The sequence below is a fragment of the Bos indicus x Bos taurus genome, chromosome 14, assembly GCF_003369695.1.
Source record: "Bos indicus x Bos taurus breed Angus x Brahman F1 hybrid chromosome 14, Bos_hybrid_MaternalHap_v2.0, whole genome shotgun sequence".
Classification (NCBI taxonomy): Eukaryota; Metazoa; Chordata; class Mammalia; order Artiodactyla; family Bovidae; genus Bos; species Bos indicus x Bos taurus.
In genome coordinates, this window is record NC_040089.1 from 69,814,554 (window position 1) to 69,833,429 (window position 18,876).

Sequence of the window (18,876 nt, forward strand, 5' to 3'; positions counted from 1 at the left end):
TACATTAGAAGTATGGAATGCATGTTTCTTTTTGACACTATTATTCCACTAAATATAGTGGTCAGATGTTCAATGTATCGCTTATAAAACTGCACATAAGATTATATTTGCCAAAATTAGAATGTGCAAATTCTAAGAGACTTACAAAACAGAAATTACTCAGAAAGTCCTTTATGCTAAATTCAGCAAATCTGGTTCTAAAGTGTCCTTTTTTAAAATTATGGTAAACAAATATATTGTTTAGAAATCTTAACGGATGGAAAATAGTTGAATCAAATATATTTCTTTGCAATTTTCACATTTAATTTTATTTAAATTATTAATTTTATACATTCAAAAACTAAATAATGAGCTATTATTTCAATAAGAAATTGTTCAATTTTAATTGCAACTTTTCAGGGCTCTAATTTTAATATATATTGGGATCTAAAACTATCAGCAAACAGTAATAATAGAGAAAGTATATTTTAAAAACTGGGACAAATGAGAAAATAGATTGAGATGCAGTAGTCATTTTGCTTTACAATAGGTTCTTAAATGCACAGAATAGTTCATTTAAATGCCCTTTAAACATTCATACACATAAGTAAATTTACAAATAAAACTGATTAACCTACAACTTTTAAAAACCCAGTAATTTTACAGAGACACTACTTTTACCCCCAAAAGGCATCAAAATGTTTTAACAGCTCAAAAATAGAAAAAGGCAAAAAGCAATTGATTTCCCCAAAATGACAAAGTTTAATAAGATGGCTATTTGCTGTTCAATAAATTAATAGCCTATCTTTTAAAGCATATTTTTCAGCCCCAACTTGTAACAGACTTTGACCTCCATTTCTACTTTTCCTTTAGTCAATCTAGACTGTATGGAAGAGTGTCATATTAGGCTTTTTAGCAATTTGAGTTAATGTCCCCAAAAACATGCTGTTTATATCCTCAGAAAGTAATGAAGAAAAAAATTTATAAGTGCAATGCATACTCCCTAGGTTGTAAAACTCTACCAGTCTAACACAGATGCCAAAGTCGGAAAACATATAAACCAGCACAGTCAATGTCATACATCTTATCAAGTAAGTTTTATCTGTTGGATTGTTTGGCATTTGGGAAGCTTATTTAGCTTAATTTATTTATTTAATTAATTTAGTAGGCTAGAAATCCCATCACTACCTTTAACAAAGATTTGGTTACTAATGAATTAAAGTTAACAGTGAAAATAGCATACTGAGGATTCTTTCTCTGTGCTTAATGATGAGGGAAAAGGTACCAAAATTTTTTTATGAAAATGAAAGAAATGGGTAATTTTTTAATAGTAAAAAGTAAACTTTGAAATAAGGTTCAGGCACTTATTTCCATGGTGTTGCAACATCAAGGGCAAAGTATGTTTTGTATTTCTTTGAGAAATTCTTTCGACCCCAAGCCCATAAACTTTGCCCCTTTCACAGTAGATCTCTACTGTCAAACCAAATAGAATTACTTGCAGAATTCTAATCATTTGTTACTCTACAAATAAGTAAGGAAATTAATTAAATGCTCAAGTTTTCTAGCACTAATGTTCTAACTAGAGCTAAAATAGAAGCAAATAAGCTTATCTTCCATACCCAGTATTATTATTTCTATAATAAAGCTCACATTTTTCTTTTCAACTGATGCTAAATGAAAAATTCATTATTTAAAAAATTCAATTAAAAGCTGCTCCAAACCTATTTTAAGAATAAGTTGATAGAAGCAAAAGCAACTTACTAATGTCAAAAATAAAAAACACACAACAATCAAAATTCAGCATATTTGATCATAAATCAGTAAAAATTAAATTAAGTATTTCATGCTACATAGAAAGTAGGTTGTTCTATTTCCCTTTCAAAATATGCAAGCCATCTTTTCAATTGCATTGTTTTACATGCTGCATCTAATCATAAGTACTACCATGTACTTTTGTACACTGTGTACTTAGGTAACTATGGTAATATTTTTATAAGGCTTGAAGCTAAATACTAGTGACTATTAAGATGTTCAGAGAAGCTGAAATAGCCTGCCTGTAGCTATCTTAATATAGTTGCTAAACATTACATAAAAGCATGACACGAGAACCAATAAAACTAATGCACCAGACATATGATACTGCCATCAAACAACTCTTAAGCTCCAAAAGAACAAAACATCTGAGTTAGTCTAAGAATGCATGAGCTCTTGTGGTTTTAAAAGATATATTACAGAACATAAAGATAATGGAAAGATGTTCCTTTCTAATATAGTAATTTAGAGTGATGAAACTGCAATTTTTGCAGCACTCTAACCAGTGAAAATATTTTAAATTTGTTCACTTAACAGGTGTATAAGGTAAAACTAAACCTGCATCCCATCTTATTAAAGTGATACACCCATCCTGAAACTCTTTATAAAGCCAAATTAATCATTTTAGAATTTCTTTTAAATATAATTAAAAATACGAAAAGGAACAGAGACTGTGGAACTGTGCTGTGCATTTTATGATAATCGTCATTTTGTTCGTAACGCTGAAAACCGTATCAGCACTTCACAAGGAACAGCACCTGTGTTTTACCACCAACGCTTCTACGCAGAGGCATGCTGAACAGCATCTACACACATCTCCAGAAACTGCTGCTCACTTTAGTGGACATACTCTCATTCCGATAAAGATTTAAGTTTTTACTTCATACTTCAATAGAAAACACATGAGTAGATTATATACTCCATATCCATATTTTTTAAAACCTTGAACCTTCTTTTGTTTTTTTCCTTATTTTTTAACTTAAAGCAACATTCTTTTAAATGTCTGTTTTAAAAAAATACATAGGTAACAAGAGTTAACTGTTTTATCATGATTAAGTTGGTATCAAATTTATGGGCATAAGTGAAAAAACTAACCACTTAATAGTCATAATGTAGTGAAATGCAATATCAAGCACTATATATTATTAAGAAAGTGCTCACATATAAGCAGCAGATGATGAGAGCTATACCATGGAAAATCTGGATATATCTTAATGTATATCCTTAAAAATCACTTTCCTTTATATAATTTCCATTTTAATTTAAATGCCACAAATTCTCAGTGAACATTTAAATTAGTTTTTTACTTCAGCTCTATTATACATCATGAAATACCTTCAGAAACTGCCTTGAGGAGGTAATTCTTTCCTTCTATTTTGTAATTATATCACATTAAGTATTTGTTAAATGTTATGTTTGAGACATACTCTGACCCTGAACATATTCAAATTCAAGACTAATGTTATGATGGAAAGATTTATGAGGAAAATTTTACAACAGTTTGGAAGGTAAAATTATAGCAATAAGGAAGACACCTGGCTGGAATACTGCAGAGTGGCAGATTTGACATTTTACCAAAGGACAGTAATGTTTGATCTTCTTTCCTCCACAGAACTCTAGATCCAGTTAACAGCAGGAGGGAAAATTAGCAGCAACATTTCAATGTCCACACTCTGATTTCCAAAAGATACCACATAGGTAGGAGCAAATTGTATTTTACTTCAGGTGGTATATGTCTTTGACATGAAGGCTCTGCTATTTTTCAAGACTGAAAGGATATCACAGTGTTGATTTTATATACAAAGTAGGATCTGTTCCAGTATACTCTGGTGAAATAATTCACATAGGGAGAATAGTTAATTTTGACCTCATGACAAAATCGTCCATGTTTTGAGTAGGTTAACTTGTCCCCTTCTTCACAAACCACCTAGCAAATGATATGAAACATATGTTAAAAAAGTTATAGGAGAAATGCAATCAAGGTACAAGTGACTATATTTATATAAAATATATATTTTTTTGTTAAATATGGAGTATTTCACATTGGTTAGCAAACATCTCATATTGTTCAGCAAATAAAGGCCTCTTCATAAGAGTTACCATGTTCGCTAAATTCTTGAGCTTCCCACTGAGATTGAGAAACCAGCATAAAGCATTTTCCAATTTTTTAAAGATTTAATCCTAAAATTTAGAAGGCTATGTCTCCATAGTCTATTATCATTCATCTGAAGAATCTTATGGAGCCTACTGAAGCTGAGAAATGGACATATATTCTTAATGTATGTTCATATTCTTTTCCTTGTGCAGGACTGACTCACAACAGTAAGTTTCTGTGACTAATCAGTAAATCCTTTATATTTTCACTTTAACGAGGTTCACTAAGATAGCTTAGCTAGCTCAAAGAGTTTTCTACAATAAAAACACTAAATATTATGCTAATGCTTTGGAGAGATGTCAGAGAATCAACTTTAAGAATCAAAGAAGAGATTAGCTTTAAGCCTGTGCCTGGAATTACATGAAAGTAGTAACCTGACCTTCAAAATGGACCAAGAGGGTGTCCAAGAGCAGAATAAAACTCTAGACAGTAGAGAGCAGACAGCAATACAGCTGGTGCTGCTGCTGCTGCTGCTAAGTCGCTCCAGTCGTGTCCGACTCTGTGCGACCCCATAGACGGCAGCCCACCAGGCTCCCCCGTCCCTGGGATTCTCCAGGCAAGAACACTAGAGTGGGTTGCCATTTCCTTCTACAATGCATGAAAGTGAAAAGTGAAAGTGAAGTTGCTCAGTCATGTCCGACTCTGTGCGACCCCATGGACTGTAGCCCACCAGGCTCCTCCACCCATGGGATTTTCCAGGCAAGAGTACTGGAGTGGGGTGTCATTTAATTACTAAATGCGTGCGTGCTCAGTCGTGTCTGACTCTTTGCAACCCCACGGACTGTTGCCTGCCAGGCTCCTCTGTCCATGGGATTTTTCAGGCAAGGATACTGGAGTGGGTTGCCATCTCCTACTCTTATTACCAAATACCTGATGTTTAATAAAATTCCATTTTGTCACCAATTAAGCCAAAGATCACAGATGTCAAGTACCAAGAGAGAAAATTCAAAATACATGTAGCAGAAAACAGAATAAGTTTATAAGATTAAGAGGTCATTTCTCTATACTCTCCTGGCAAGGGCGCAGGTTTGGTATGTGGGGAACTAAGATCCCACATGCCTCGCAGCATGGCCAAAAAACCCCCAGAGCAACAAACTACTTTCTCACCTCCAAACTGGTCTGGGATGATTATGACAAAGCTATTTAATTAGGAAGAGACAAAGAAGTCTTGGCTGCAGTCTGAATAGAATATGCAATCTAAATAAGAATGACCTACTAAACTTTAAGATCCTCCACCCCCAACCTTCCCAGGAGTACAGGTACCCTTTCTAGTGCCTCATTACCAGATATACAAACACTAATTACTAAATATTAACAAATTCCCCTGTCAGTCTTAGTTGCCACGTATATAGTATATACACTGCAGGCTGAGAATTAACACAGCTTGGTAAAATAGAAAATCAAAGAAAACTGAAAATACAGTTAAATCCTAACAACTAAAGTAGTTCTGAATACACTAATTTTGTGGATAACAGAGGCTCAATGTACAAGACTATGTTAATTCAATAAACAATTTTTCTAGATATGAATCAAATTATAAGAAATTTCTCAACATAAGAATATAACAATCAGCTGCTCTTTATATTACAATGTTAAAATCATAATTCAAAACAAATTATCTTTTGTTCATGAATGTAGAACATGTACAAGCACAGGCAACTAATGGTCCAGGTATTGATAAAATTGGTTGTTTTTTTTTTGTAAAATTGTCCAACTTTTCTTTTGTACATTGCAAAAACACTTCAAACTACTTTTAATAAGTTCCCCCACTGTTACATCTCTAGAGAAGGAAATGGCAGTATTCTTGCCTGGAAATCCCATGGACAGAGGAGCCTGGTGGGCTACAGTCCACAGGGTTGCAAAGTTGGGCATGACTGAGCACACGCACACACTGTTACTATTACAAGTTTAAATAAAGTCATTGTTCTCAAAACAATAATTAAAACTTTACAAATGGTTACTTACATGGCCATTCGCAATGTCTAATAAATCTTTAACCCGACAGCCTCTCATGGTTCCCACTTCATTGCAGATAGCATCTTCTACTATTAGGTAACTAGCCTTGTATGATGTCAGTATTTTATAAATATCCTCAGCAGATCGCTTTGAATAGATTTGATAGATCTGAAAGAAAATAATTAAAACAACAACTTTAAAAGACATTTAAAACTTCTATTTATCAAACACTGAGCATCTACTATGTTCTTAGTACTATCTGTGCAAAATAAAGCTATTCACTAAGGCGTGATTCCTGTCCTCAGCAAGCTTATGTTCATCAGCTCTTGGCTACTTGCGTATCTTCTTTACAGAAATATACATTCAAGTCCTTTGTCCATTTTCCTCCAATGCTACTGAGATATAACTGACATATAGTATTGTGTATGAGTTTAAGGTATACAACATGTTTATTTGATAAGCTCATATGCTGCAAAATAATTTAGCACCATAGCTTTAGCTAATATTTGTATGTTACATAATCACCATTTTTTGTGTGTGGGGGGGGAAAACATCTAAGATCTATTCCCAACAACTTTCAAATCTACAATACAGTATTATTAACTCCATTCACCATGCTGTACATTAGATCCCTAAAATTTATTCATATTTTAACTAGAAGTTTGTACTCTTTGACCAATATCTCATTTCTTGAGGTCTCTCAACCCCTGGCAACCACAACTCTCCTCTATTTCTATGAGGTCAGCATTTTTAGATTCCATAAATAAGTGATATCATACTGTATTTACCTTTTTCTATCTGACTTACTTCACTTAGCATAATTCCCTCAATGTTTATCCATGTTGTTGCAAATGGCCTTTGTCCACTTTTTAATTGGGTGGTCTTTTTATTAGTGAGTTGTAATACTTCAATATTTTTATTACCATGTATCAAAGTATTTAATACTCATTTTATACATGAGATAAAGTCAGTGAGGTTAAAAATAATTTGACCCTTGTCACAATACTGAAACAATCAGTTCAGTTCAGTCACTCAGTCGTGTCTGACTCTTTGCGACCCCATGAATGGCAGCACGCCAGGCCTCCCTGTCCATCAACAACTCCTGGAGTTTACCCAAACTCATGTCCATCCAGTTGGTGATGCCACCCAGCCATCTCATCCTCTGTCATCCCCTTCTCCTCCGGCCCCCAATCCCTCCCAGCATCAGGGTCTATTCCAATGAGTCAACTCTTCGCATGAGGTGCCAAAGTATTGGAGTTTCAGCTTCAGCATCAGTCCTTCCAATGAACACCCAGGACTGATCTCCTTTAGGATGGACCGGTTGGATCTCCTTGCAGTCTAAGGGACTCTCAAGAGTCTTCTCCAACACCACAGTTCAAAAGCATCAATTCTTCGGTGCTCAGCTTTCTTCACAGTTCAACTCTCACATCCATACATGACCGCAGGAAAAACCATAGCCTTGACTAGATGGACCTTTGTTGACAAAGTAATGTCTCTGCTTTTTAATATGCTATCTAAGTTGGTCATAACTTTCCTTCCAAGGAGTAAGCGTCTTTTAATTTCATGGCTGCAGTCAGCATCTGCAGTGATTTTGGAAACCAAAAAAATAAAGTCAGCCACTGTTTCCATTGTTTTTCCATCTATTTCCCATGAAGTGATGGGACCAAATGCCATGATCTTAGTTTTCTAAATGTTGAACTTTAAGCCAACTTTTTCACTCTCCTCTTTTACTTTCATCAAGAGGCTTTTTAGTTCCTCTTCACTTTCTGCCATAAGGGTGGTATCATCTGCATATCTGAGGTTATTGATAATTCTCCCGGCAATCTTGATTCCAGCTTGTGCTTCCTCCAGCCCAACGTTTCTCATGATGTACTCTGCATAGAAGTTAAATACGCAGGGTGACAGTATACAGCCTTGATGTACTCCTTTTCCTATTTGGAACCAGTCTGTTGTTCCATGTCCAGTTCTAACTGTTGCTTCCTGACCTGCATATAGGTTTCTCAACAGGCAGGTCAGGTGGTCTGGTATTCCCATCTCTTGAAGAATTTTCCACAGTTTATCGTGATCCACAGAGTCAAAGGCTTTGGCATAGTCAACAAAGCAAAAATAGATGTTTTTCTGGAACTCTGTTGCTTTTTCGATGATCCAGCAGATGTTGGCAATTTGATCTCTGGTTCCTCTGCCTTTTCTAAAACCAGCTTGAACATCTGGAAGTTCATGGTTCACATATTGCTGAAGCCTGGCTTGGAGAATTTTGGGCATTACTTTACTAGCGTGTGAGATGACTGAAAGAATAGGCATGCTTAAAACCCATGCCTTGATCACATGGTGTTTTTCATTATAATTTTGCTGACCTTATTAGATAATAAGCTCTGGATCTTATTACAATAGATATTACATTTTTTTCAGTTTTTCTGAAATGCGAAACTTGGAAAAGCCATAAAAGTTAGGCCAAAAGTATCACGGACTGTCCTGAAAATCCGGAGGCTTGTAATCTAGACTGGACAAGATTCCAGTCTGACTGCAGCTGCTGACGACATGTTTTGGTTGTTGTCTATCCAGCAATTTCAGGTCCAATGTCCACTGACATGCTAGATACTCATTCTGTGGGATACAGAATGTGACTACAACAAGAAGTTTCTCACTCACTTCACCTGCTAAGTAAGTTCATGTGAATGGTTCTATCCTATTCAGTTTAATACTTACTTGTGTATTTTATATAATTTTTATTTATTTTCAAGTCTGGGGAAACTGTAATATACTACTGGGTCATATAAAAAAAAATTGACTTTGATGCAATGACAATAACATTACTGTTAGACTAGGGTGCGATTTCTCAACCTTGGCGCTATTAACATTTTGGGCCACATAATTCTTTGTTGGGACCAAAGGGAGGCCGTTTTGCACACTGAAGGATGTTTAGGCATTCCCTGGTCTCTACCCTCAAGGTGCCTGTAGAACCCCTCCTTCAGCTGTAACAACAGAAAATGTCTCCAGACACTGCCAAATGTCCTCTGGGGGCACCGTCATTCCAGGTTTGAGAATCAGTGGTGTAGGAGATTATACAAAGATTAGTCACATGTTATGAATTATAGATTGTGGTGTCTAATTCAAATGATATGATCTCATTTATGGACTTCAATTTGAATTTTAATTTAAAAACAAATTTATTCAGTACTTTGCTCTGTACTAGACACCACAGAGGAGAAGGCAATGGCACCCCACTCCAGTACTTTTGCCTAGAAAAATCCCATGGACAGAGGAGCCTGGTAGGCTACAGTCCATGGGGTTGCTAGAGTCGGACACGACTGAGTGACTTCACTTTCACTTTTCACTTTCATGCATTGGAGAGGGAAATGGCAACCCATTCCAATGTTCTTGCCTGGAGAATCCCAGGGGTGGGCTGCCGTCTATGGGGTCGCACAGAGTCGGACACGACTCAAGTGACGCAGCAGCAGCAGACACCACAGAGAAAGATGAAGTTTTGGGAAAAAACTGGTTCCTACTCATATAAAAATGAAAACTCTAGAATGTTTAAATTTAATTTGAACTAGAATGTAATTCGAACTCTGACCTAATTACATGTGATTCTGAAATTCTATATTAGAATTCAAAAAATAATCAAAATTGTTAAAAAACAATAAAAAAACAACAAAGACATGTTAGAGTCTGTTGGTTTACATCCACAAAAAATAAAGTTTAGGAAGGAGCTTCCCAGGTGGCACTAGTGGTAAAGAATCTGCCTGCCAATACAGGAGACCTAAGAGACACAGGTTTGATCCCTGGAGTACGAAATGGCAATCCACTCCAGTATTCTTGCCTGGAAAAATTCCATGGACAGAGGAGCCTGGCAGGCCCCAGTCCATGGGGCTGCAAAGAGTCAGACACGACTGAGCAACTGAACATACACTAAATTTAGGAATATGCTGTGATATATCTTCTAAGCAGCACTACCTTTTCAAGTGCAACAAATATTAATCAGAGGTGGCTGTTGTCCCTTAGATAAATCACTCCCAGGTAGACCTCCCCATCTCTGACCTCTCCCTTGCTTCAACTGTTCTATGACCTTAATAACTCCTAAGCATTCCATTCCTAGGTTTATAAAAGGTCTTTGATAACTCCCAAATGCCTTGAGGGTAAGTCTAAATTTTAAGTATGACCTTCCAGGTCCCTCAGAATTTGGCCTCTTATTTTCTAGTTTCATGGCCAAACAAATTTCATGGCTTCTGTGACTTTTTCAATCTGGAATTGTATTCTTTTTCCAAACAAGTTTCTAAGTCATCCTTCAAATCTGTGATCAAAGGAATGCCCTTTATGAAGACTTGGATTTTTGTAGGCAGAACTGACTTGTTTCTGCTTTTGAACTCCTCTCTGTACTTTCTATGATTATATGTGAATGTGTGTGTACACAAAGAATTATAATAGTAATAGTACATAATTATAATAATAGCTAACATTTAAATTTTACTGTTTCAGACAGAGTGTATTATCTTATTTAATTCTCCTAAGTAGAGGGTCAGAACTATTATTTCCAGATTCAAAAACTTGTTCAAGGTCACAAAGCTAGTACATGGCAGAGGTATCATTTGAGTCCAGATACTCTAATTCTAGAGACTGGATTCTTAGAGTCTAACCTCTGTATTGAAGTCTAACTTCTATACTGCTATACTTCCCACTTAGCATAGAGTATACTTAAAAACTATGTGAAATTCTCTCCAATTGAAAAACAGAATATTTACAATTCAGGTTCAATTGGTTATTACCTTCAGATATGAAGTTACATTTACATCCAAACAAAACATTCAAAATTATAAATTCTCTGAAAGAGAAGCAATTAGATACCATACAAATGTTATATATTCTAAGTTATTAACAGCAGCCCATACTGAAAACTAAATCAGTGCTTTATAAGCAATAACAGAATTTTGGTTTAGAAATACAAAGTGTATAAAGATAGTAACTGAAAGCCTTCCTTCAATAATTTGATTGAGTATAATGATATTCTAAAAGAGAATGTTTCCCTTTGTAAATGATTACATATTAGTCCCTTGGAGCCTTGTGGGAAATAAAATGTTTCTCCTAGAAATATATCAATACTTTTCATAAAAGAATTTCATATTCTAATGTTGGTCCCTTGTGGTTAAATGTACTATACAGCTTTTTAAAAACTTAAAACTAATTGACTCTTCTAAAATTGTCTGGATTTTCCTAGCTAACCCAAGGAACATATACATCATTATAATACTATACTAAAAAGTCATAAAAAAGATCCTAATGTAGAACATAAAATGCCTTACGTTTTCATTTCTCTTGAGAAGATCATCATCATTGTAAAGAGGCAAGCTTGTCACCATCCATCCGGTGCATAATTTAATCACACCCATTAATTGTGGACTTCCTGCAAACACAGCTGCAACTGGAGCTTGCCTTCTGCAAAGAACCACAAAGATTCACACACTGAAAAGGTAAGTATACTATTTAGTTCACCGATTTATATCAATTCTGAAATACCAAGGAACTTAAAATGGGTTGTACACTTAAGTTTTAATGTCAGTTCTAATTTCATTTCATTTTTGGATCCATTAAAAAAAATGAGCAATTACTATGTGCCAGAAATTGTTTAGAGTGCTAAAGATAAATATTTTAAAAAGAGAGGTGGGAGGAGAAGGTCACTGCTTTCAAGACAGAGAAGGGGAGAGGATAAACACATCTCCTACTGCCATCTAGGTCAGGTGGCGATAATGCAGGGTAATGGGACAGTGACAGTTCAATGGTGATGCTGTGAATTCTCAAATTCAACTTTGGCAAATACTAACCACCATAACCCAGCTCCTCCCAGATCCACCTATCCTCCTGCTCCTTCCCTGCCTTTACCCGTGTGTCTGTCTCCAGTTAACACATGAAGGACTTCTCTTCTCTAAATCATAATTCCAAAGTCCCAGATAGATTCCCCTCACAAGACAGATCCCAAAGGGCTGCTCTAATGTCCTGACTTCTTTATTCCCTCCCTGTATTCAATATTCAGCATCCACCTACTGTGTCAAACTCTGAAAGTAAAGAGGACACAGCCACTGTCCTCAAGGAGCACCCAGAATGAAACAGAAAAATCACATCACAGTAATATAAATGCCCAATCATTTGATGTAAAAGGTCCAATGGTCAGGCCTTTGCTGTTTTTGAAAATATTGTGGTAAATCATACATGTAAACGTGACTTCCTCTTTTATTAACAACAGAAGGCTATACTGGTCAGTGTTCCACAAAGGTAAATATAATTCACAAAAAAATATTAATAGGCAGTAGTTAAGGATGATCTAAAATAATAATCTTTATACATACAAGAGGTGTCATCATAATAATGAGACCTTCAGTTCAGTTAAGTCGCTCAGTTGTGTCCGACTCTTTGCAACCCCATGAATCGCAGCACGCCAGGCCTCCCTGTCCATCACCAACTCCCGGAGTTCACTCAAAACTCACATCCATCGAGTTGGTGATGCCATCCAGCCATCTCATCCTCTGTTGTCCCCTTTTCCTCCCGCTCCCAATCCCTCCCAGCATCAGTCTTTTCCAATGAGTCAACTCTTCGCATGAGGTGGCCAAAGTACTGGAGTTTCAGCTTTAGCATCATTCCTTCCAAAGAAATCCCAGGGCTGATCTCTTTTAGAATGGACTGGTTGGATCCCCTTGCAGTCCAAGGGACTCTCAAGAGTCTTCTCCAACACCACAGTTCAAAAGCATCAATTCTTCAGTGCTCAGCCTTCTTCACAGTCCAACTCTCACATCCATACATGACCACAGGAAAAACCATAGCCTTGACTAGACAGACCTTTGTTGGCAAAGTAATGTCTCTGCTTTTTAATATGCTATCTAGCTTGGACATAATTTTCCTTCCAAGGAGTAAGCATCTTTTAATTTCATGGCTGCAGTCACCATCTGCAGTGATTTTGGGGCCCCAAAAATAAAGTCTGACACTGTTTCCACTGTTTCCCCATCTATTTGCCATGAAGTGATGGGACCTGATGCCATGATCTTCGACCTTACATAAGACCTATTCTCACTTTCAAATTGTGGTGTTGGAGAAGACTCTTGAGAGTCCCTTGGGCTGCAAGGAGATCAAACTGTTAATCCTAAAGGAAATCAACCCTGAATATTCACTAGAAAGACTGATGCTGAAGCTCCAACACTTTGGCCACAAGCTAAGAGCCTGAAAAGACCCTGATGCTGGGAAAATTGGGGGCAAGAGAAGAGTGTGACAGAGGTTGAGATGGTTGGATGGCATGACTGACTCAATGGTCATGAGTTTGAGGAAATTCAGGGAGATAGTGATGGACAGAGAAGCCTGGCATGCTGCAGTTCATGGGGTCACAAAGACTTGGACACGACTTAGCAGCTGAACAATAATAACAATTCTCACTTCTATTCACCTATTCTATGAAATTAATTCTTCATTTCTAGAAATAGTTTAAATCTTTTTCTCCCTTTTCTCCTGGTCTTTTCTGATAGTATTTTATTCCCTTTTCAAGTATTAGTTTCTTTATCTATGTGTTTAAATTTTTTCATATTATTTATCAGTCTCTATTCATGGGGTAGACTGGCTGAAAAAAATGGTTGCAATGATTCTTTTCTCATAGTTATTCTCTTGGAGGAAACTCTAGTTTCCATCATGTGACTTGCTTTGGCCAATAGGACATTAGCAAACACAACGTGAACAGACTTAAAACATGCTTACACTGAGACTTGTCCTCTCATGCAGCTCTAGGGAGCTCTACAACCACCACCTTGTGAATGAGCCCAGTCTCACCTGGGCTGGATGACAAGAAGCAAGTGGCTAAGTCAATTCCATGCCCTCAGCTGACACTACCCAGCCACAGACATGTGGGAGAGGCTAGGCCAGACTACCCAGTAACAAATGTTTATTGCTTGTAAGTCACTAAGTTTTCTGAGAGTCCACTGTGCAGCAAAACCTGACACAAATTTTATTACCAGAAATTGCTAGAGGTCTAGTTCTATTGTTTATCATAAATGACAGCAATATGTCTTGCTGTGTCAAACTGTTTCTTCATGTGTTTTGTAACTTTAGAACTTATCTCCATGAAGCTTTGTTTGTGAAATCCTGGGTAGCCTGGGTTGAAGATTATATTAGGCACTCCAGACCATCCCAGAAATACTTTTTATGCTAATTTCTTGATACAGGGTTCCCTGGATTAAACAAGTGTAATTTCAAGCTACAGCCATGTGATTTCAGATGGACTGCTACAAATTCAGAGGAAACACCTTACTTTTGACCAAGAACTGAGGCCAAGGAAGACATGCTTTCTCATCATCTTTTTCTACCACTTGCTGGATATTTTGAGTTCATCCTTTCACTGACAGTATGGCCCTTTGAGGGTCCCTTAGTTCTGTATGTATTAATATGTTACAGGAGGAAATAGGGTGTTTCAATTACAAGTCCCCACTTGCATAGGTCGAAGAGCACATCTCCTGTCATATTAAAATGTGTGTGAGTATCAAAATTAAAAATCATGTTAACCTTGGTTATCCATACTAGAAACCCACTGTTCATTCACCTCCAACTCTGGTTAAAAGAGGCATCTCTTGACAATCTAAATAAAAGGACACTGGTTCCTTTTTATTCCACATTTCTAGATGCTTAATAACTAGAGTTTCATATTTCAACTTATCAATACTGTACTTTTGATGGAAATGAGTTCAATTAGAAAATTAGAATTATATGTCTAATTAAAAAACTGTCCCTAAAAATACAGGGTAAAATTCCTGAGTTTCATGGGAAAAGGATTACCTTATTATTCCCCCTGAATCCATTAAATAGCATGCAATGATTAATTAATAGCTTAACAATAGTCTCAGGCAATTCAGTTCTTACTTTATCCAGGTCATAAGTTCCACCGTATCTGGGTCATAAAATTCTTGTAGTTCCATTAGTTCTGTCATTAATCTTGGAAAAAACTAAAATATAAAACAAAATCCCCGAAACCTGTGTGTAAGTATTTACAAAGTTTAAAGCTCTTTCAAAGTATTTCCAAAGACTAACAGACCTACTTGTGACAAACAATATTACAACACTGTTCTCACAGAAAAAATGGCACGGATCACTTTACTTTCTTTTAGTTTCTTGTTCATTCTTCTCAGTCCACATAAACTACTGTTTGGTTAATTTACTACCTATACTCAATACATAATTTTAGCATCACCAATTAATCATTAGTTGTATCTTTCATGCACATACACACTGAAAAAATAAGTAAACAAATTTCAGGTTAAGTCAAATAATTCACAGGTTTACTGGCAATTAATTTCATGTTACATTATGATAAGGTAAAGAATTTATATTACTTTGTAAATATTTAAATTTTGGGATTGCCAAAATGCTTTTTACTCTTTACTAGTAAATACTATTTATTCAGCTATTTCCTTTGTCAATTGTAATAGTCTAACAATATTAGACTATAGAAAATTGCACTAGACTATAGAAAATGGCACTCTAAAAATGTTTTATCATGGTCCTATTGGTAGAAAATTAAGTATTATTTAGTATATCACATTTTGTTAAAATACTGTCCCAATGTAAGTATCCTACACACACATAATTTATCACTACCTTATAAACAACATATATTTTAACCTTATGAAAAATCTAACTTTCTTACCTCTTTCCATAAGCTGAGACCTATTATAGTGGGCACAGCCATGCTCAAAATAAGAGCCTAAAATGTTAAAGCAAAAAGGGTTATGGATAAATATACCTTAGAGATACTAGACAATGACTCAATGACCAATCAAATATTCTCACAGTTGTAACAATTTCAGAGAAATTGGAGTCAGCATGGAACCTAGTTCACAGAGTAAGATGGTGATGACTAATGGTGGCATAGATGGTAAAGCCTCTGCCTTCAGTGCAGGACACCTGGATTTGATCCCTGGGTAGGGAAGATCCCCCGGAAAAAGGAATGGTAACCTACTCCAGCAATCTTGCCTGAAGAGTTCCATGGACAGAGGAGCCTGGTGGGCTATAGTCCATGGGTTGCAAAGAGTCAGACACAATTGAGGGACTACCAGAAAAACAACAGATTTAAAACATAACAAGCTGGCAGCAAAGTGAGACATACATATCTACTATACAAATTTAAGGCAGAACATAATGCTCATCACATTTCAAACAGCAAGTTAGTATCTGATAATTTCCCCAGGAATCTAACTTAGGAAGAGCTTATAAAAAACACTTAACTGTAAATAAATAAATAGCTATGTGAATAGCTAACAACAGCAAAAAGACAATGAATGAACACAGGAAAGATAGTCAATACATACCAGTATGTGTGTGTGCTCAGTTGTGTTCAACTCTTTGCGACTCCATGGACTGTAGCCCGCCAGGCTCCTCTGTCCATGGAATTTTCCAGGCAAGAATACTGGAGTGGGTTGCCATTTCCTTCTCCAGGGGATCTTCCTGACCCAGGGACTGAACTTGCATCTTCTGTGTCTCTAGCCTGCACTGGCAGGCAGGTTCTTTAATACCAGTATACTACTATGCTAAGAATATATAAATTCCTCTGGAAAAAGGTTGGCAACATACAAGACTACTAGTAGAGATAATAATTTATCAGCTTTCTGCCAAAACCTGTTCTTTGTACCATCCCATGGCGATTGGTGACCCCACAATCTAGTCATGCAAACTCCAAACCTAGGAAACATCTATGATTTCTCCCTATTCTTCATTTACCCATACTTTATGAGGCACCAAATTTTCTATTTTTTTCACTTCAGTACAGAACAGTATTAATTAAATGGGCTTTGGAGCTAAAAGAACCCCAAAGTGGGTGTGAATCATGATTTTATTGCACTTATAAAGTTATACAATATTAGGCAAGTTATTCAATCATTTTTTAAGCCTTCGTTTCCTTGTCTATAAAATACAGATAATGAAACTTAGCTAACAAGGTCTTTGTAAACTTTGAATAGCATATGAAGTGCTTCAAATAGTACCTGACACATAGCAAGCTCTCATCGCTTCCTCCTCCGTGGCCTGTACCTGGTTCGAGGAGGTTCAATCCTCCTTCCTGGTTCAAGTCTATCACCCTTAAGCCTATCCTTCATAGAACTTTAAGGGTGGGCTGAGAGAAAAGGTAAGGCTGACTTTCTCCCACCTCTGCACAAACATGTCAATGTGTTCCGACTGCCTGTGGGATACCACCAAGTTCAGCAGAACACTCAAAGGCCTCAATGAGCTTACCCTCCTTGATTTCTCCAGTCTCATTTCTTAACCACCCCTACCTCACATTTTATGTGCCAACAAAATTAAATATTTCATGCTTTTTCTTTGCCTCTGATTTTACTCCCTTTGACTGTCATGTGCTTTGCAACCTGTGTTTCTTCCCTCTACTCTCCCTTTTTTACCCTTTATTTGACTAATACCTCATCTTTCAAATCTCAGAACCGAAGTTCTCTTTGAATCCCTAAAAAACTGAATTAAAGCAGGCCTTCTCTGTTCCAGCAGTACCCTATTAATGCTTCTTATTATCTCTTTTTATGACCAGAAAATGGTAATCCACTTAAGGAAATTAATCTTTTTTTAACTATACTGCACAATATGCAAAATCTTAGTTCCCCAACCAGCAATCGAACCCATGCCCCCTGCAGTGAAAGCTTGGGGTCCTAACCACTGAACCATCAGGGAAGGCCCCGAATCATGTTTTATTTATCTTTTTATTTCAAGCACGTTATTCATAGCAGGTACAATGTAAATGTTCCATTCACACTGAAAACATCCCATAGTTCTAGTCAAACCAAGAAAAATGTTATAAAACTTAATTTTTGATAGTCTCTCAAATTATTGATTCACTTAATATTTTTACCTTCTATTTTTAAGGATTTTGCATTGAAACACACTGCTTTTATAATCAGAAAGTACAAAAAAAATTTTTCCACAGAATCTTTTTCTCTACCTATAAATCATACATAATATGATCTACTCACGCTATTTCAATTGTATTCAACATGATTTCCATTCATATACTTGAAAGAGAAACAAGAACTTATCACAAAACAATGACTCACCAACAATACTGGGTGTACAGTTCGTAATCGAAGCCACTTGAAAAGTGTCATCCAAAGTTCAGGAGAACATACACCAAACGCTGCTAACATGCACACGTAAGGAGTCCACAGGTATTTCAAGCTGGAAAAGACAAAAAAGAGTCATACATTAGCTATTCTATGAACATCATTATTATATGATTTCTCTATTCTGAGTTGTTTCCTAACACTCATGAAAACATCACAATGTTAAGGCAGAATGAAAAAGCTTACCCTCTAATTTTCAGCAACAGATAGTTACTTCTTAAATAATCAAGAGACGTGGGTTACTAAAATGAAGATTAGACATTAATATAGATGAGGTGTAGTAAAACTGTACTCTTGGAGAGAATATAAACTGTTTCACTTTCTCAGGAGGCAATGTGGCAGAACCTATAAAAATTTTACATAGCCCAAGATAAAGCCATTTCTAGTAATCTAGTTTATAGATACATTAGCATAAATGTTAAAAATATGTTGTTTTAATTACAAAAATAATAGAAACCTAACCATCCTTTAATATGTACTGATTAAACAAATCTTTATGAAAAACAAAAAAGTGAACTACAAAATTTTATGTATACTGTTACCCTAGTTTTTTGGTGACTTTTTTCCCCTAATGTACCTATATATAGTATAGTCACAAGATAACATCTGGAAAGATACTGCTGACAGTTGTGGCCTTTGAGGAGTGAGATGGAAGGATTTTAATTTTTTAATTTATACATTTCTATACTTGTGTTTGTTACATGGTCTGCAGTGTATTACTTTTGAGATTAACTTTTTAAAAACAGGATTGAAAACCTGGGGCTTTTAACTTAAAAGTATTAAAATTCCAGGTGTACAGAAAAATCAACTTGTGTAAATAAAAGACAGAACATTACT

General features: G+C 36.1%; 1 protein-coding gene across 1 annotated transcript in view; it reads right to left on the reverse strand.

Annotated features, from left to right (window-relative positions):
* Positions 1–452: 452 nt before the first annotated feature.
* The window catches only part of DPY19L4 (dpy-19 like 4), a 65,037-nt gene continuing 46,613 nt past the window's right edge, over positions 453–18,876 (reverse strand). The window contains 6 exon segments of the mRNA XM_027561513.1: positions 453–3,718; positions 5,912–6,070; positions 11,200–11,332; positions 14,786–14,868; positions 15,570–15,626; positions 17,974–18,094. Of these exon segments, the coding sequence (XP_027417314.1) occupies positions 3,554–3,718; positions 5,912–6,070; positions 11,200–11,332; positions 14,786–14,868; positions 15,570–15,626; positions 17,974–18,094 (718 nt within the window). The 3' untranslated portion in view covers positions 453–3,553.